At 46.5% G+C, this 18,626-nt stretch overlaps 5 protein-coding genes across 7 annotated transcripts; all 5 read left to right on the forward strand.

Moving 5' to 3' along the window:
• The first annotated feature begins 822 nt into the window (after positions 1–822).
• Positions 823–4,221, forward strand: LOC129596701 (uncharacterized). Of its 3 annotated transcripts, none has more exons than XM_055494044.1 (4): positions 823–1,030; positions 1,143–2,174; positions 2,839–3,468; positions 3,770–4,221. In XM_055494044.1, exons 2-4 carry the CDS (start codon positions 1,207–1,209, stop codon positions 3,939–3,941), a joined length of 1,770 nt encoding a protein of 589 aa, XP_055350019.1. In that variant the 5' UTR covers positions 823–1,030; positions 1,143–1,206; the 3' UTR covers positions 3,942–4,221. The 3 variants fall into 3 exon arrangements, with proteins under 3 accessions (XP_055350019.1, XP_055350021.1, XP_055350020.1); XM_055494046.1 differs by having other exon boundaries at positions 1,986–2,174; XM_055494045.1 differs by having other exon boundaries at positions 823–1,028; positions 1,205–2,174.
• A 1,178-nt stretch (positions 4,222–5,399) lies between these two features.
• On the forward strand, positions 5,400–7,075 carry LOC129596763 (uncharacterized). The gene is made up of 2 exons (XM_055494113.1): positions 5,400–6,429; positions 6,518–7,075. The coding sequence occupies exons 1-2, from the start codon at positions 5,465–5,467 to the stop codon at positions 6,993–6,995; spliced, it is 1,443 nt and encodes a 480-aa protein (XP_055350088.1). The 5' UTR covers positions 5,400–5,464; the 3' UTR covers positions 6,996–7,075.
• Positions 7,076–7,804: 729 nt separating this feature from the next.
• LOC129596715 (uncharacterized) lies at positions 7,805–10,426 on the forward strand. Its single transcript, XM_055494062.1, has 5 exons — positions 7,805–8,828; positions 9,078–9,225; positions 9,301–9,722; positions 10,071–10,245; positions 10,310–10,426. The coding sequence occupies exons 1-5, from the start codon at positions 7,855–7,857 to the stop codon at positions 10,424–10,426; spliced, it is 1,836 nt and encodes a 611-aa protein (XP_055350037.1). The 5' UTR covers positions 7,805–7,854.
• Positions 10,427–11,226: 800 nt separating this feature from the next.
• Positions 11,227–14,600, forward strand: LOC129596744 (uncharacterized). Its single transcript, XM_055494096.1, has 3 exons — positions 11,227–12,254; positions 13,426–14,070; positions 14,332–14,600. The coding sequence occupies exons 1-3, from the start codon at positions 11,323–11,325 to the stop codon at positions 14,489–14,491; spliced, it is 1,737 nt and encodes a 578-aa protein (XP_055350071.1). The 5' UTR covers positions 11,227–11,322; the 3' UTR covers positions 14,492–14,600.
• An 894-nt stretch (positions 14,601–15,494) lies between these two features.
• Positions 15,495–18,239, forward strand: LOC129596750 (uncharacterized). Its single transcript, XM_055494100.1, has 4 exons — positions 15,495–16,569; positions 16,738–17,382; positions 17,571–17,739; positions 17,951–18,239. Exons 1-4 carry the CDS (start codon positions 15,566–15,568, stop codon positions 18,017–18,019), a joined length of 1,887 nt encoding a protein of 628 aa, XP_055350075.1. The 5' UTR covers positions 15,495–15,565; the 3' UTR covers positions 18,020–18,239.
• Positions 18,240–18,626: the final 387 nt, after the last annotated feature.

Below are 18,626 nucleotides of genomic sequence, written 5' to 3' on the forward strand. Positions count from 1 at the left end.
AATTTCTAAAGGCTGAAATTTGAGAACGTTACGAAGGATTCAACGTTTAAGCTTGGAAATAATGCGTGGCAATGCTATTATATGAGTGTTTGTGTACAGTCCCATTTCATGTTAATTGGGACAAATTCTTTATTTGAGTGTTTTTATTGAGCGAAGCTCGCCAAATGTACATAATGCGATTAAAGACACTTAAATTTATTCCAAACTTGTACGAGCAAAATACACTACACTATAAGTACATTTACTCTTATACACACTTACAGTTACATTTATACTTCTACACTATGCTATTTACATTAGACCTAAAATAACCACTTGCTAGAACAAAACAACAACAACAAAAAGAACTTTACTGTCATGAACGTTGCGGATTTTAAATGTTACGGTTTCGAAATGTTGCGTCGGCATCTGGTCCGGGATCTGGATCGTCACTGCAGTGAATTGTTACTCGGTGATACGTCCGGTCATGAAATGTCTGGCTGTGAAAAATGCCTGTCTTTGAAAATTCTGGCTGTGAAATCGTATATCGTAACAGGCGATATAATATATACCGAACGATCCTATAGAGAGCGGATGCCGCTCTGACACCGGCTCAATAACAAACGAGCGAGTGACGTGCATTCGACGCAAACACCGCGCTTACTAAGCCGATGAACGGCATTGAATTTCGTGTGACTGCGCGCCGCTTTCTCTCGCTCTGTCTTGGCTTTTACTTGCGCAACCGGATATGACCGCAAAACCGGTTCAGCTGATACTCCGACGGCCGCCACAAATGCAAATTAAATATTCCACACGTGCGCTCAGTCGCTCGGCTGTCAGCACCTGTGCAACTGCCCAAGTTTAAATTCGTTATTTTAAAATGGCCATGTTTAACAAATCCAATGGAGAAAGTACCCTTCCCTCCTTATGCTGGTAACATTATCCCTCTCTTGCGGCGTCTCATCATCATGCGGGCAAAGCAACATCAATTTTGTAGATCCTGTTGCTCCCACAAATTATCGATCGACTGGCCACGCCATCACCGCTACGTGTAAGTACATGTTCTTGCTGTTATTGTCGTGATCATAGATATCCGTAGAGTGCAGAGTAAACATCAATCTTTGCTGCCAGTTTGTTCCTTGCAATCCATCTGCCTCTTTTAGAAAACATTTCTTAGCCAGGTAAATATCAGGCCTTCCTCAACCTTCCTTTATTGTAACGGTAGAAATGGCCAGTCAAAGTTCAGCGCCGCAATCGGCCATAGCGCGTTTCAGTCGTTGGATTCGTAAGCGTTGGAAATCCCTGTCACTAGGCCGACAACGCAACAGGGACTTTATCCGAGCAGAACATTCTGCCGCCGCCCTGGAACCCTACGACGGCAGCTGCCGTCAGATTTTGGGGAATAACCTGCAGCCAGTTATTTACGAATTCGCAGCGGGACAGTTCTCTCTGGGCTATGTGTGCGATGTGGACTGGTCGGGACGGCGCATTTTGGTGAATTTCGCCTGTCACAACCGCCCACCCCGGTGGTTGCCAATTAGGAAGGTTCACCAGCAACAGACTGTCAAGGTTAACAAAATCTGCCCTGAAACGCCGGTCCTAGCCGCGTGCCGGCTGAACTCCGACGAACCCTACGTATTCCAACCGGCGCGAATCATCTTTCCTGATAGGTACGGCCGTGCCGGTCCAATCTGCGTGGAAGTGACACTCCCGGGCAGCGGTATCCGTACTCGGAAGTTTCTTCATCCTATCCAGCTGCGGATTATCCCGGAGAATCCGCGAAACCACCGGGAAATCGATGATTTATTTTCCGTTGTTGAATACTGTCGCCTGCTACAAAAACAGACGGTGCTTCTCGAGGCAGGACTGGATGCGGAAAATATTGATTTGCAGTGTTTATTGCGAACACTGAACAACATTTCTTATATGAAAGTGGTGCAGATATGGCTAGACAAAAAATATTTACACTGTGTTTACACGAAAAACCAAGCGGGCTTACTTGATAGCTTGGAGTTGGAAGGTCTGGTCCGCAAATCGTACCGGTGCGGCGCCATCGTGCCCGCAGTACTTCCGTATCCCGACCACCCTGACCCCAATGATAGCCGCTATACATCTTTGGGAATGCTACCGTGTGAGCTGCAAGAGTGTATCCTGCTAGAAATCCCCGACGTTCACAGCATCGTTAGCCCTCAGAGGTACGCTTTGTAAATAAAGACGAGCAATGCCGCAACTTATTAATTAGATGGCCCCCAGCAAATTAGCAAGACAACAAAGACTGTCATCGTGCGGTGATTTGGTAGCCAGGAAGCAAATATTCTGCAGTACATTCGTAGAATGCCCCCCTCCAAATTAACGCCTCGGGCGTTTAATAAATTTCGCCGCACCCGTGTTATTAGTAGTTGTTAGTCTGTTCACTATTGTGCTGCTATGTTAGCTTTTACGGCTATATAGTACATGCACTATGATACATAGTATGTCATGTAGAGATATCATGTACAGATACATTAGTATACACTATACAGCACACAACATGTATGCACAAGTTGACACAACATGTGAAGATAGTCATTAATAGAATTAACATACTGTACATTACACATAGATACACTAGTATACATCATGTAGAAATAAATAATATTATGTCATAGATATAAATATTTATATTAGTATCTGTGCGTGCGTGCACTTGATGACCACATAGGGTGATAGACCATCTGGATAAAATGAAATGCAGATTAAGGGCCTTCTAACTGTGGCCGGATGCAAGTTCACTGCGCATCTGGTAAACAGGCAGCCACACCTCACAGCAATTTTTGCTCTAATATTATGAGTTTTAGAAGCGTTACGTTGTCGTTCCAGAGTATGCAAGATCTGGTACGATATGCTGACCGGTCGCCACCGCAAGCAAAACATAGCTATCGACCTGACCAACCTACTATCCGATGGTTCAAACGACCACGAGCAACAGTATCGCCGCACTCATCTGCTGAATGTTCTCGACAATGCCGTGAAAACGGCCACCCAGTCGCTGACGCTGATGAACGGCGACCTGAGCCCGGACTTGGAGCTGTATGTCTATCAGTTTCTATCGTTAAAGGTCACACGCCTGCGGATGATCGTCCTGAAAAATGTTTGGTGCTTTGACGCCCTTGCGGAAAAAAAGGCGAATCAGGCACTGAAATGGGCTAACCTCCGTCACTTGACGCAAGTTTGCCAGGTACTTCATCTGCGTGACGTCACTTTTCCCGCCTTGCTCGAGACTATCACCGGTTTATGTGGAATGCCGGCTGATTTGCGGCAGGACGTTGACGTTTTCGTGAAGAAAGTTGCCCTGCAATCCACGCTCAGCGAAACCGATCGACTACGGCAATTTCTGATGGCTTTGAACGCCAGTTGTCCTGAACTCTCCGTATGTGATTCGGAAGAAGTTGATAGAGCCTGCCACGCGAAGATCAAACAATCCAAAATGTCATTCCTCATGCCAAAATTGTATGTAATTATCGCCTCGGTTTTGAGGAAACAAGGAAGCACGACTGGGTCGTGTTCCGTATACAATACATAGTATAAGATTTACAAAGTGAAACATGCACATCGCAAAAAATCAATTTCGTTAACGATTTTAAAACCGCTGCTTTACGGGTCCAAACTCCAGAGTGAGCGTCTGGTTTACCATTGCAACCTTAGTCAGATGTTTGCATGATAACTGTGGCGCTCCGATGGAACAAGAATTATGCCGCAAATAATTTTATTGAAATACTATTATAACGTGCTCATTATTATCACTCTGTAGACTGAATGAACTGGTGACCGGGCATCCACAGCCGCCGCTGTGCAGCCTCGCAGCCCAAGTCTTCCGCTACCAGTATCCCATCGCGAAACCGGTCAGCTCCAGCAGCCGTCGGAACCGTCCCATGTCACATGTTCCCAGCCACATGAACGGAGCAGCGATAAACCAGCATTAAAATTATTGGTCTTGTATTAACCTACATATGTTCGACTACACCAACCTTCGCCCGACTCGGTACTTTTTAGGAGATGTCTGAAAAGATTTTGTATCCAAAAATTTGGCCATCAGATGCCTTCGTGAGGGAATGGATTAATTAGCACTGATGTTCTTCAACGTGGCGATTATGTTCTTCATCGCTAACCGTATCTCTAACTGATAACAGATTTTGCTTTGATGATCGAAGCTGATGCTTTTCCTTCTGTGTATCGTCATTGTTTACAGACTGATTGGCTGTAATACTCTAATGCATTTTTTTGACAGTTGTGTCTGTGAATCTTGATAAGAGTGAATTCTTGTGTTTGCCAAAGGTTAAACATTGAAACCTAAACCTAACATAAAAATCTAAGGTAAGCTACCGTTATTAAACCTCGGCGTAACGCAATATGGTTGTATTGATTGAATATACATGCATATTGCATGTCGGGCATAGCAGCGGATGGTCAACCGAGTTGGCTAACGCAGTAACGCAGCACGATGTTTTATCGATGAAAAACTATGACGATGTCATAGCAGTGGCTGATGTGAATTAGGTTTTGCGCAGGGATGTACCACGAACATTTATCTGCACTGCGTCGGCAAAAAAAGCTTAAGTTTTTACCAAGCTATTTTTTTACATTTTCACCACTGCACCGAAGAGATAAACAATTGTAGCCGTCCAAAACGTCCGCGCGGTTACGACGCCCGGCAAACATGTTGGCTTTTAACCCATCCAACACTTCTGGGATTCCCCAAAACATCTACCGTGAATTTTTCGCACCAATTGCTTTTGTGCGTTTTTGATTGTGAATAAGAGGGATGAGCGTGAATTCATATCCGGACGTTTCTGCCGGACTGTAATTTCGTATCTGGACGTTCTGGGTCATTTGACCTGCCTGAAACAATCGTGCTCGGACGTTTTGGACGGTTTCAGTGCCGAAACGTCTACCAGATCTCTTAGCCGTCTGGATGTTTTCGACAGTTACTACACACAGCTCGGCGATCACGCGCGTGCAGGAGACTGCGTTCAGAGGCGCATTTTTAACGTGCTACATCGATAATAACCCGGAAAAAAGCTGAGAACTAACACCCAGCAGCTACGGAAGATATTTAATTACGTCATCTGCAAGCTGTTCATCGCAGCGCAGTCTTGCAGGGTTTGCTCACAGCACCCAACGGTTCTCGTAGGCTTCCTTGTTTGTTCATACAATCACACGTACACAGAATTTTAATCGCCCAATTCATAACGGAACGGGCGAAGGTGTCATGAGTGATTCCAGTTGCTCCAGCAAACTATCGATTACGTTGCGCAGTGCGCAGTGGACGTTTACTACCGTGTGGAGAGCAATCCACACAGCCGAATAGCTCTAGAGTAATGTCAGTAAACCGCAGTCTCGGTTGCCAGTTTGCACTCAGCTCGTGTCTATCTGCTTTTTAAACCGTTTCCCAACCGGATTAAACCTTTGAGCGTTGTATTAGATTTCACCTACCTCAACTGTCGAAATGACTAGTCAGAGCCAGTCACCAAAATCAACCTGGACCAACTTCTACCGTTGGATCCAAAAGCCTTGGAAATCACTGTCGATCGCCAGACAAAATAAGGACGCTCTGCAAGTAGACCCTTTTGCAGCCACCCAGGAAGCAATCGCCAAAAACAGCAATTACCATCAGATATTGGGAAACAACCTACAGCCAGCTGTATGCGAGCTTTCATCGGGACAACGAGTTCTGGGCTACGTGTGCGACGTCGACTGGACGGCACGTCGAGTCCTGGTGGATTTAGCTGGTCACCTTGCACCTCGGTGGTTGCCCATCGTGAAGGTTCAAAAGCATCAGGCGGTCAGAACTGGGGAAATCCACTCAGGAACGCCAGTCGTAGCAGCGTGGCGGCTGAGCGTCGACCAACCCTACGTATTCCAACCGGCGCAAATTATTTTCCCCGATACTCCCGGAAATTCGGGTCCAATCTGTGTGGAAGTGACACCACCGGGCGGCAGTACTCCCGCTCAGAAGTTCCTCCATCCTATACAGCTGCGGATTGTACCGAACGATCCGAGAAACCACTGGGAAATCGATGAATCGCTCTCCGTGGTCGAATACTGTCGTTTGCTGCAGCATCAGACGGCGTTACTCGATCCCGGTCAGGATGCGGGAGATGTTTGTTTGCAGCACTTAATGTGGGCAATGAACGACTTCACTTGGATGAAAGTGGTGCGGATATGGACAAACAAAAAATGCGTTCACTGTGTCTACTCGAAAAACGGACCTGGCTTTTTTGATGAGAGGGACTTGGGAGGTCTTGTCCGCAGATCGTACCCGTGTCGCGCCATTGTCCCCACAGCTTTTCCAGATGACAACACTTATCCCAGCGGCAATCGTTGCGCTTCTTTGACAAAGCTGCCGTATGAGCTGCAAGAGTGTATTTTGCTGGACTTCCAAGACGTTCACAACCTCGTTAGTGCTCAGAGGTATGATGCGAGAAAATGAACTCTAGTAATGCAAGTTCTACTCTAGTAATACAAGCTTCGAAATTGCATTAGATATGTTTTTTTGCAGCGTCTGCAAGACCTGGTACCATATTCTATCTGGTTCGCGGCGCAACCACCATGTAACGGTCGATTTGGCCAACCTAACATCAGATGGCCGCTCTCATCTCCTCAACGTCCTCGATAACGCCGTCACAAAGGAGACCGTGTCCCTGACATTAAAGAACGGTTATCTCGGCCCGGAGCTGGACCTGTTCGTCTTTCGGTTTTTGGCATTAAAGGTCACGCATCTGCCGATGATCGTCTTGAAAACTGTTCGGTGCTTTCATGTTGTTGCGCAGAACGACGAGCAAAAGCGCCCGGGCGAGGCCAATCTCGGTCACTGGACACAGGCTTGCCAAGTACTGCATCTGCGTGACGTCACTATTGGAACGGTGTTCCGCTCGGTCGCCGGGTTGTGGTACATAGCTGACACGGAGCAGGCCGATGTTGTTTTCGTTGAGAAAGCCGTGCTGCAATGTAAGCCCGGAAAAGCGGTTCGATTATGAAAATTTTCCAGGATTTTAGAAGCCAACTCCCATAAGTCCGATTGGGAAGGGAAAGCAGTTGATGGAGCAGTTGCAACGCGATAATCACGCCGCTAACCGAACCGCCGCTACACAGCCTGAGCCGACTGTTTCCCAAGCTACCATTACCTATATGTATTTATCGCCACCAAAATTAAGTAACTCAAAAAATCTAAGCGTGTGTGATCTTTGAAAATTGTTATATTATGTAAACCACAATACCCTGGAGCACAGGCTTAATAAACGTAATTCACTTCACTTATGTTCTAGTTCTGCTGTCTGATAACAGTTGCCTGTTTCTGAAACTGCATCAAGGTCCTTTATATATAAACCTACTTTTTTCGCCTCTTTTATCCGAAGTCTGAACTACCAGACGCTGCAACCTGTGAGTTCTGGAACACAGCAATTTTTTACGCCGATATATGCAATTTCACGCCACGACAATCGCTCTGGCACAGCGTCCACCTCCATAACATTGTTTGTAAGTTCCCTTTCTCTTTATACTCGTACACGAAGCGAAAGAAAAAAAACAACGAAAGTCGTATTCCTTCACTCTCGTATTCGCTGCGTCTCATCATCGAGTTAGCCCAAGTATCACGTGCACAGAGTAGATCCGGTTGCTCCAACAAATTATCGATCGGCTGGCTGCGCAACTCGTATACGTATACCGTATACGATACACCGTATACACCGTATACGATCTCGCTGAGATGGCAGATCAACGCAACCAGGGCAGCTCTACAGTAAACCACATCTCTACTGCCAGTGTGCTCCACACAATCTCGCTCAGTTTTAAACACATTTTTTATCGGAATTCCTTTAGATCTCATCTGGTTAAGAAATGGCCAGTCAAGGTACAGCACCAAAATCAACCAAAGCGTGTTTCGCTAGTTGGGTTCATAAGCGTTGGAAATCCCTGTCATTACATCGAAAACGCAGCAAGGGCATTCTTCGAGTAGACCTTTCCGCCGATGTTCAGGAAGCCATCACCGAGGACACTAATTGCCGTCAAATCTTAGGGAAAAACTTGCAGCCGGTTGTTTACGAATCCGCCACGAGACAGTTCTCTCTAGGGTATTTGTGCGGCGTGGACTGGCCAGGACGTCGCGCCTTGGTGGATTTCCTCTGTCACAACCGTCCACCCCGATGGCTTCCCGCTGGGAAGGTACGCCAGCATAAACCAGTAGAAACTAGGGAGATTCTCCCCCATATTGTGGTCACAGCTGCGTTGCGGCCGAGCTCCGATCAACCGTACGTATTCCAACCGGCTCGAATTATTTTTCCCCCGGCTACGGATATCTACGGCCAAATCAGACCAATATGTGTGGAAGTAACGCGTCCAGGCAGCGCTGGCTTTATTCGGAAATTCGTTCACCCAGTCCAGGTGCGCGTTGTGGCGGAGTCTCCGGGAACAGATGAGTCACTGGTCGCATACTGCCGTCTGCTGCTGAAGCAAACGGCGCGTCTCAATTTCTGTCCGGGTGCGCCAAATATTGATTTACGGAACTTATTGAAAGATTTCAACGAAATTCCCTGGATGACAGTTGTACGGATATGGCTGGATACCGAAGGCATCCACTGTGTTTACACAGAAAAAAAAACGGGCGTTTTCCGTCAGGCGGATATGGAATATCTGGTCCGCAAGTCCCAGTGGCGTCACACAATTCAACGTAGTTCGCTTCCGCGTTCCAACAGCACTGACACTGAAAACACTAACATAAACCGTTCCGTGCCCCTGGGAATGCTGCCATATGAACTGCACGAGTGCATTATGCTGCAAATCCAAGACATTCACAGCATCATTAGCGCCCAAAGGTAAGCTTTAAAAGTTAGGTAATTCAAGATGAGTCGCTGTAACAACTATTTGATGACCATGCAATATTTTGAGTGATGCTCACCAGTGCCAATAAATTTAATGGAATCAGGTACTAAGACAACTCTAGACAGGTTACATCTTGCGGTTATCCGAACCAGCAATCGCCAGGTGTACAACCAAGTAGACAACATTTACTTTTATTTTCGAGTTGCTAGTCTCAAAGCAAACATTAGTTATGTTTTTTCCAGAGTTTGCAAGACCTGGTACGACATTCTGAACGGCCGCTACCGTAGTCCACACGTAGCTGTGGACTTGACCAACCTACTAATCGATGGTCCAAGCAACCGGGAGCGAAAGTACAGACTCACTTATCTGCTTAATATCCTCGACAACACCGTAACAGCGGCTACTGTGTCGCTGACACTGATAAACGGCAATCTGACAGCTGAACTGGATCTCTGTATCTTTCAGTTTTTGTCAATTAAGGTCAGACGTGTACCGGTAATCGTTTTAAAGAACATCCGCTGCTTTGGCCCCCTTGCGGTGAATTTCCAGACGCAGCGGCTAGAATGGGCCAACCTCAGCAACTTATTGCAGGCTTGCCAAGTGCTGCGCTTGCGTGACGTTACCATTTCTACCGTCTTTGGGCCCATCGCCGGGTTGTGGTGTATACCGGGCGGATTCCGAGAGGACGTCGATGTTTTCGTTGAGGAAGCCGGGCTGCACTGCTCACTCGGTGAAACTGATCGTTTGGTATATTTTCTGCAGCTTTTGAACGCTGGCTGTCCCGAACTCTCCGCGAAGGATGTAATCGGCATCAACGAAGCCTGCCATAAGATAGTCATCTGGGACAAGCATCCGTTACACAACCCGTTGTGGCACATGCTTACATTGTAAGTATTGTCTACTCCCCGTTTCTAACCAACGAAGATTAAAAACTGCCGTAAAAGAAAATTATTATAGAATTTAGGACAAGATTTCTTATTCGCACAGATTTAATCGAACCAGTACACTTACAAATAACTTCTCGCGTCTGATGGTCAGTGTGCGGCACGTGTGGCGCACACCCGCTTTTCAGAGTTAAGACCGCAAAAAAGCTGGTTTATCGCTTGGCCAAAGCGAGCCTCAGGTTTTTGATTAAAATTTTGGTCAGCTGGTCCATTGGTCTGGCGGTCCGACAGAACGGGAACCACGTCCGAAATGTATCATCATACACTACGTTAGTGAGCTGCTGTTTTCAGGCTGAACGAACCGATAACCATGGAGCCACAACCGCCGCTGTGCAGACTCGCCGCCCACGCCTTCCGCTACTCGTATCCCAAGGAGATATCCCACCACTCTGGCAGCCGCCGTAAGGCACGCTCAGTGTCACGTGACCAGCTGCGCCACCAGACGAACGGCGTCTGGGATATACCGGTATTTAAATTTAGTGTCATAAAGATAGTTTTCTGTTAAAAATCCGTTTAATACGTCATACAAGGTTGGCCACGGGCACGGCCACTTTGCGTCGGTGACAGCGCAAAAATGTAATGATACTGTTAAGTGTGCACTGTCGAATTCCCCGAAAACAAAGCTGGACCATAAACTCAGTAGATAAAATCTGCTTCTTGTTTCCGTTTTTAGACCTTTGAAAACGGTTGGTATGATTGGCAACAATTTTGTCCAGTTCCCGTTTTGCGATGGTAAAATTGGAAAGAATTTAGAAAGAATTACCTCGACTTTGTTACGGACGTTGCCGACCAGTGACCACTTTCACAAGGCCACAACGACACGCAATCCAGTATATTACATCACTGGACTAGTCATATCACTGGTATATTATGGTCTTATGCACACTCCCATATGGTGCGATGGTAGTAGTCTACCTTAACTTTTCCCATGCCCTTGTACGAGTAGAGCCAAAGGATTACTATATGTAACAGAACTTAACGTATGTACTCTGCTGTCCGATTAACAGTTGCCTGTTTCTAAGCTGCATCAAATGTATTTATGAACGAACTTACATATACTGTTCTTTCCTTTTTCATCCAAAGTCCGAGCTACCTGGCGGTGCATCCTGCAAATTTATGAAAACAGCAAATTTTTATGCCAATGTACTACTGTAGTAATTCAAAGCTAGCCGCTCGCTCTGGCACACCGTTCACCTCCTCCATAACGTTGTTTGTTCGTCTCCTCCCTCCTTGTTTATACCCAACGCGAAAGAAAAAACAATACAGGCGGTATTCTCTCACTTTCGTGGCATCTCATCGTCAGGCTAGCTTGAGTATCACGTGTAGATCCGGCTGCTCCCAAAGATTATCGATCGGCTAGCTGGCTGCGCAGCCAACACAACGCACACGATCTCGCTGTGAGTGATCGATCACAGATCGACGCCACCAGAGAAGCTCTAGAGTAAACCACAATCTCTGTTCCCAGTGTGTTTCACGCAACCTGTCTACTGAGTTCTAAGTATCTTTCTTATCGGTATTCCCTTAGATCTCATCCAGCTAAGAAATGGCCAGTCAAGGCACAGCACCGCAAACAACCAAAGCGCGTTTCAGTCACTGGATTCATGGTATTCTGCGAGTAGACCATCGCACCGCTGCTCGAAAAGCCATCACCGATGACAGCAACTGCCGTCAAATCCTAGGGAAAATTCTTCAGCCCGTTGTTTGTGAATTTTCCACCGGGCAATTCTCTCTGGGATATTTGTGCGGCGTGGACTGGGTAGGGCATCGCGTCTTGGTGGATTTTGCCTGTCACAATCGCTCGCCCCAGTGGCAGCCCGTTGGGAAGGTTCTCCTGCATGAGCCAGTAAATACTCGTGAGATCCGCCCCTATACTCCAGTTATAGCAGCGTTGCGACCAAACTCCGACCAACCTTACGTATTCCAACCGGCGCGAGTTATTTTTCCCCCGGCAACTGATAGCTGCGGCGATATCGGTCCAGTATGTGTGGAAACGGCGCTCCAGGGCGGCGCTGACTTCATTCGGAAATTCGTTCATCCCGTCCAGGTGCGCGTTGTGGCGGAGTATCGGGGAACAGATGAGTCCCTTGTCGCATACTGCCGCCTCCTGCTGAAACAAACGGCGCGTCTCGATTCCTGTCCGGGCGCGGCGAATCTTGATTTAAGGAACATGTTGAGAGATTTCAACAAAGTTCCCTGGATAACAGTTGTGCGGATGTGGCTGGATACCGAAGGCATCCACTGTATTTACACAGAAAGAAAACCAGGCGCTCTTAGCCAGGCGCAAATGGAATATTTTGTTAGAAAGTCTAAGTGGCGTCAGACAGTTCAGCTCGGCTTACTTCCACATCCCAACAGCATCGACACTAAAAGCACCAACGTAGACAGTTCCATGTCCCTCGGAACGCTGCCATATGAACTGCACGAGGGCATCATGCTGCAAATCCATGACATTCACAGCGTCGTTAGTGCTCAAAAGTAAGGTTTAAAAATTATTGCTAGAAGAGTCGCTGTAACAATTATTTGGTCACTATGTATACAGTATTGGTTAAGATGTTCATCAGTGTATTAATTCGAAATACATTAACGAGTAAATTGACGTACTTATGCACTAACCAGGGGCCGATCACCGCCTCCCCCTCATAAAAATTTCTTTCGTCGGCAATGGTCCAGTGGGCGTGGCGAAAAACAAATTTATATGCCGTACGTATTGTCAATGTACATTGTATTGGCAATTACTGTACATGCGGCACCCCGATCAGTGTTACATGGTATCACTGCATTTGCAGTTTTCCTTTTTGACTACTAATTCTTCAATTTGGTTTTCATAACATTCAATTTTTAAAAATCTGACCGGTAGTCGATTTGATGTGACTGCACTGCATACCTCTAAATTCTTCTCTGTGCTGCACCACGCGCGCGATGCTGGCAAGTACAAAGAATTCACGAGACTTTTACATTGCCGCGCCAGTCAGTAAAAAGTAAAATTTACCGAAGAAAAAGTCAAAAGAGAAGTTTTCACCAGTACGACGAACACCGTTTTATGAGAATACGTACATACGTACATTAGCCATGTATAAATGCCGTATATATTGCCAGTGCATTAACAATACACACGGCAGTTAAATTTATTTATGGGCACGACCACTGGACCATTGCCGATTAAAATACTTTTTTTAAATATTCCCAATACCTACTCCGTCTTCAAGCAAACTATCAAATTTTTCTGAGGGCGGAGGCGGTGACCGGGCCCTGGTAAGACAATGCTGAGCAGGACAACTTGTTGGTCATATAATTTATACAGTGGCTTGTGTAGATAGAAAGTATTTTTTTCACAGATCACAAATTTGCAGGCAAACTGAAGCATCGACTTTATTATATATACTGCTTCGGAAAGCAGCCAGTTGTGTGGACTTAAATGCAAAAATAGCAATACAACTGTGACAGCCAAAGTTCAATTTAAGAAAACACCGGATCTAAGGCTCAGTTTATTAGAAATTCGGATCGGCTTGATACGTAAAATACCTTGGTATGTCCAGCTTGCTACGCATAGTTAGGGTAAATCGCACCATGTAAAACAGATTAGACAACATTTATTTCCACTCTTGAGAAGTTAGTTTTAAGGTTATTATAAGCTGTACTTTTGCAGAGTGTGCAAGACCTGGCACGATATTCTGAAAGGCCGCCACCGCAGCCCGCACGTTGCTGTTGATCTGACCAACCTGCTACTGGATGACCCAACCAGCCAGGAGCAAAAATACAGCCGAACTCATCTGGTTAATATCCTCGACAACACCGTAACAACGGCCACCGTGTCGCTGACGCTGGCGAACGGCAATCTAACCCCGGAACTGGACCTTTATCTCTTTCAGTTTCTGTCCATTAAAGTCACGTGGCTGCCGATAATTATTCTAAAGAATATTCGTTGTTTTCGCGCCCTAACGCAGAACTTCCAGACGCAGCGGCTAGAATTTGTCAACCTCAAATACCTCATGCAGGCTTGCCAAGTGTTGCGCTTGCATGACGTCACAGTTCCAAACCTCTTCGGACCGATCGCCGGGTTGTGGTGCACTTCGGCCGACTTCGGAGATGACGTCGATGCTTTCGTTGAGAAAGCCGCGCTGTGTAGCGGGCTCAGTGAAACCGATCGCTTGAGGTGTTTTCTGCAGGTTTTGGACGCCGGCTGTCCTGAACTGTCCCCGAGGGCCGTAATTGGCATTAACGAAGCCTGCCGTAGGATAATCACCCGTGACAAGCATCCTTTGCACAGCCGACTGTTGGTCATGCTTACGCTGTAAGTATTTTTGCTCTCGTTGGACGATGGATCAGGATAAGATTGGTTAGTTATTGCCTTATTGGTTAGGCGACATATAACCGATGTGCCGAAAACAGTCTCCAAGTGAAGACTGAGAAAACATGTTATATCACATGACAAAAGTAAACATCAGGTTCAGAATTTTGTTCAGCTGTTCCGTTGGTCCGACGGAACAAGGATTATGTCTTAAATTGAATGATATGCATTCCAATACTTACTTTAGCGAGCTGCTGTCCTTAGGATGAATAAACCGATAAAACTGGAGCTGCAGCCGCCGCTCTGCAGACTTGCCGGCCACGCCTTCCGCTACTCATATCCCATGCAGATTTCCACTGCCTCTGCCAGCCGCCATCAGATCCGCTCAGTGTCACGTGACCCACGTCACATGGACGACGTCTGAGATGCTCCGGTATCAAATTAGGTGTCATTTTTTGACATAGTTTGTTTAGTTTCCCTGATAATATTGTCATATTAATACGCCTTAACAACAATCGCACGGTCATGTTGTCTCGGCGACTGGTTGAAAATATAATGAGAGTGTTAAGGGCATCTAGTCGGATTTCCAGAAAAAAACTCTGTTGAGTAAGGCTGTTTGTTGTGTCCGTTTACAGAGTTTTAGACACAGTTCGTATATTTGACAACAATTTTGTCCAGTCCCGGTTTTGCGACAATTAAAAAGAGATTGGAAAGGGTTCGTTCGTTGTGAGGATCGAGCGCTGCCCCAATAAGCAATTTTACTTGAGTTGACGGATAAGCAGCGTTGTCATAATAGTCTTTACAGCATATAATAAATTTTACGCCGTAACCATTTCAACGTAAGCCGCGTATACGAATACCACAACAACAAAAGGACATACGAATGAGTTTGAACATGCGGGATTTTTGTAGAGCGTGCTTTAAATTCCGCAAAACTTTACACTTCCGCCTGCTGGCATTTGACTGTTTCTGAAGCTACATCAAATGTTCTTTATATACAAACCTACTATTCCGCCTCTTTTATCCGAAACCCCAAGCCACCAGGCGCTGCGCCCTGTTACCTAATTCTGGAACAACAATTTTTTGCACTTCTACCGATGTGCAGTACTTCCATCCTATCCGACCACTCTAGCAATCATCTACCTACATGACGTTGTTTGTACGATTCCTTCCTTCTTTGCACTCGTACACGAAAGCGGAAAAAAACTACGGATGCCGTATTCCCTCACTGTCGCGGCGTCATGTGAGCCAACTCAGCCAAGTACCGGTAGGTGTATGTAGATCCGGCTGCTCACACAAATTATCGATTAACGGGCTACGCAGCCGACACAGCCTGCACTCGCTGTGAGTGCAACGATCAAAGACCTACGCAAACCAGGGAAGCTCTACTCTAGACTAAGCCTCAACCAGCCATTGGGCTCCTCATGATCAGCGAACTCGGTTTAAAATACGTCTCCTATCGGCGTTCTCTCAGACATTATCTGGTTAAGTGTTGAAAATGGCCAGTCAAGGCACAGCACCGCACTCAGTCAAAGCGCGTTTCAGTCGCTGGATTCAAAAGCGTTGGAAATCCCTGTCATTCGCCAGACAACGCAACAGGGACACTATCCGAGTAGACCATTTCGCCGCTGCCCGGGAACCCATCGCCGAAGACAGCGACTGCTGCCAAGTCGTGGGGAAAAATCTGGAACCAGTTGTCCATGAATTTGCACCGGGACAATTTTCTCTGGGCTATTTGTGCGACGTAGACTGGGAACGATGTTGCGTCCTAGTGGATTTCGCCTGTCATAACCGGCCGCCCCAATGGGTACCCGTTGGGAAAGTGCGCCCGCATAAGCCTGCAGTATTAACTAGAGAGATCCGTCACCGTACTGGAGTAACAGTCGCGTTGCGGCCGAACTCAGACCAACCGTACGTGTTCCAACCGGCGCGAATCATTGTACCCTCGGCTGCGGATAGCTACGGCGGTATTGGTCCTGTATGTGTGGAAACAACGATGCCGGGCGGTGGTGGCGTTATTCGGAAATTTGTTCATCCAGTACAGGTGCGCGTTGTGGCGGATTATCCGGAACATCATCACCACCACGAAACAGACGAGTCTCTCTCTGCCGTTGTCGGATACTGTCGTCTGCTGCAGAAGCAAACGGCGCGTCTCGATTCCTGTCTGGGTGCGGCAACGATTGATTTACAGCACTTGCTGCGAGATTTAAACGACATTTCTTGGATAAAAGTTGTGCGGATAAAGGTGGACACCAAAGGCATCCACTGTGTCTACACAATACATAAACCGGGTGTTTTTGATCAAGCGTATCTAGAGCATTTGGTCCACATGTGCAAGTGGCGTCAGACTGTTCAGCTCGACTCACCACCGCGTTCCTGCAGCACTAACACTAGAAACACTAACATAAGCCGTTCCGTAACCCTCGGAATGCTGCCACTTGAACTGCACGAGGGGATCATGCTGCAAATCCATGACATTCACAGCGTCGTCAGCGTTAAAAAGTAAGTCCCAGCAACTGCAACAACTTATTTTATGCCCAACGTTTTTACCGATCATTACCTGTACAAATGCCGATGAAGCATTTAATTGAAGTAATGGGATAGATTATGGCAGTAATCTTCGATTATACAAATAACTTTTCAGGCTAAAATAAGCTGTGCTTGTTGCAGAGTATGTAAAACTTGGCACACCATTCTTAACGGTCGCCGCTGCAACCCACATGTCGCCGTCGACCTGACTAATTTACTACCCAATAGTTCAAGCAATCGAGAGCGAAAGTACAGCCGCACCCATCTGCTGAATGTCCTCGACAACGTCGTAACCGCGGCCACGGTGTCGCTGACGCTGCTAAACGGCAATCTAACCGCGGAACTGGATCTCTATATCTTTCAGTTTCTATCCATTAAGGTCACCCAACTGCCGATAATCGTTTTAAAGAATATTCGCTGCTTTCGCTCCTTGGCACAAAACCACGAGGAGCGACGGTTGAAATGGGCCAACCTCAGTTACTTGATGCAGGCTTGTCAAGTGTTGCGTTTGCGTGGCGTCACGATTCCCAGCCTCTTCGGGCCCATTGCCGGGTTGTGGTGCGCACCGGCAGATTTCCGAGAAGACGTCGATGTTTTCGTGGAAAAAGCCGCGCTAAACTGCGCTCGCAGTGAAGCGGATCGTATGTGGCATTTCCTGCAAATTTTGAACGCTGGTTGTCCGGAACTGCCCACGAGGGACGTAATCGGCATTAACGAAGCCTGCCATAAGATAATCATACGTAAAGACCATCGGTTGCACGACCGACTGTGGCTTATGCTTACGTTGTAAGTATTTTCTGCCCCCGTTTCTACCATAAGATGAACACAAATACCGAAAGCAGAATAATAATGAAGTAATTAAGCCTCCGGTTTATGATTAAAAACTTGGTGAGCTGGCCGTCCGACAGAGCGGGGAATTATGTCCTAAATTGCATCGTTATATGTACACTAACTTAGCGAGCTGCTGCCTTCAGACTGAACGAACCGGTGACCCGGGAGCTGCAACCACCGCTATGCAGACTCGCCGCCCACGCCTTCCGCTACTCGTATCCCATGGAGATGTCCTCAAATTCAAGCAGCCGCCATCAGACACGCTTAGTGTCACGTGACCCATATCACATGAACGGCGTCTGGGATATACCGGTACTGAAATTTAGTGTCGTATATTTCACGTAGTTTTCTAGGTAAATTGTTATAATTATTATGTCTTACGAGAATGCCACGGTCGTCCTATCTCGATGGCAGGTTAAAAATAAATTCAAAAAAAAGATAATGTGAAGTACGCATTGTCGGGTTTCCCAGGAAAACTGGGTCAGAAACTTGGTAGATAAAAGCCGTTTGTTTCCATTTGTAGATATCCCAAAACAGCTCGTATAACTGGCAGCAATTTTGTCCAGTCCCGGTTTTGCGAGGATGCCATTAGAAAGAGTGAAATCTTCGTTGCTAATATTGCGACTGCCTTCACAAGGCAACAGTGGCGTTGCGGCACACAATCCCGTGTGCTGCCTCATTGGATTCGTCTGACTAATTATTGGATTAGTCTGCATCATTGGATTAGTCCATCGTTAGACGTTAGTGGATGGTCCTATCGACTCCTGTGTGTTTTATTCTGTGGTCATGCTGGTCATGCATATCTTTTTGCCTTTTCATGCCCTTGTTACCAGATTTTCTGTTGTCTGAAATTTGGAAGATCCCCAGACATCCCGCGAAGCAAACTGGTTCTGCGAATTTATGAGTCTTTTTGAATCTGTAATGAAGTATCTGGAAGAGTAAACGTTTTACCATTGGACGTAAGCCAATAAACCTAGAAAGCGCTCAGTTACCGGTACTGTTTATTTCGTACTAGGAACCAGTGCGCGATTTAAGTAAATCTCTAGTAGATAACGTTCGTTCAGAGCACTTTTGATTATCAATTATCACCCGAAAAAATCTGGCTTTGCTCTTGGGGCGCACCGGCACACTTTATTTTTTTCTTAAAGTTTGAACAAACACTGGCTTCTTTAACGTGCAATTATTTTCCGTCTCATCAG

Source organism: Paramacrobiotus metropolitanus, unplaced genomic scaffold, assembly GCF_019649055.1.
Source record: "Paramacrobiotus metropolitanus isolate TYO unplaced genomic scaffold, Prichtersi_v1.0 Parri_scaffold0000094, whole genome shotgun sequence".
NCBI lineage: Eukaryota > Metazoa > Tardigrada > Eutardigrada > Parachela > Macrobiotidae > Paramacrobiotus > Paramacrobiotus metropolitanus.

Coding starts and splice junctions, on each gene's coding strand:
- LOC129596701 (XM_055494044.1), top strand. CDS start 1,207: ATGGCCAGTCAAAGTTCAGCGCCGCAATCGGCCATAGCGCGTTTCAGT. Junction 2,175..2,838: donor AGCATCGTTAGCCCTCAGAG/GTACGCTTTGTA, acceptor TTGTCGTTCCAG/AGTATGCAAGATCTGGTACG. Junction 3,469..3,769: donor TCATTCCTCATGCCAAAATT/GTATGTAATTAT, acceptor ATCACTCTGTAG/ACTGAATGAACTGGTGACCG.
- LOC129596763 (XM_055494113.1), top strand. CDS start 5,465: ATGACTAGTCAGAGCCAGTCACCAAAATCAACCTGGACCAACTTCTAC. Junction 6,430..6,517: donor AACCTCGTTAGTGCTCAGAG/GTATGATGCGAG, acceptor GTTTTTTTGCAG/CGTCTGCAAGACCTGGTACC.
- LOC129596715 (XM_055494062.1), top strand. CDS start 7,855: ATGGCCAGTCAAGGTACAGCACCAAAATCAACCAAAGCGTGTTTCGCT. Junction 9,723..10,070: donor TTGTGGCACATGCTTACATT/GTAAGTATTGTC, acceptor TGCTGTTTTCAG/GCTGAACGAACCGATAACCA. Junction 10,246..10,309: donor ACGGCGTCTGGGATATACCG/GTATTTAAATTT, acceptor ACGTCATACAAG/GTTGGCCACGGGCACGGCCA.
- LOC129596744 (XM_055494096.1), top strand. CDS start 11,323: ATGGCCAGTCAAGGCACAGCACCGCAAACAACCAAAGCGCGTTTCAGT. Junction 12,255..13,425: donor AGCGTCGTTAGTGCTCAAAA/GTAAGGTTTAAA, acceptor GTACTTTTGCAG/AGTGTGCAAGACCTGGCACG. Junction 14,071..14,331: donor CTGTTGGTCATGCTTACGCT/GTAAGTATTTTT, acceptor TGCTGTCCTTAG/GATGAATAAACCGATAAAAC.
- LOC129596750 (XM_055494100.1), top strand. CDS start 15,566: ATGGCCAGTCAAGGCACAGCACCGCACTCAGTCAAAGCGCGTTTCAGT. Junction 16,570..16,737: donor AGCGTCGTCAGCGTTAAAAA/GTAAGTCCCAGC, acceptor TGCTTGTTGCAG/AGTATGTAAAACTTGGCACA. Junction 17,740..17,950: donor ACGGCGTCTGGGATATACCG/GTACTGAAATTT, acceptor TTCCATTTGTAG/ATATCCCAAAACAGCTCGTA.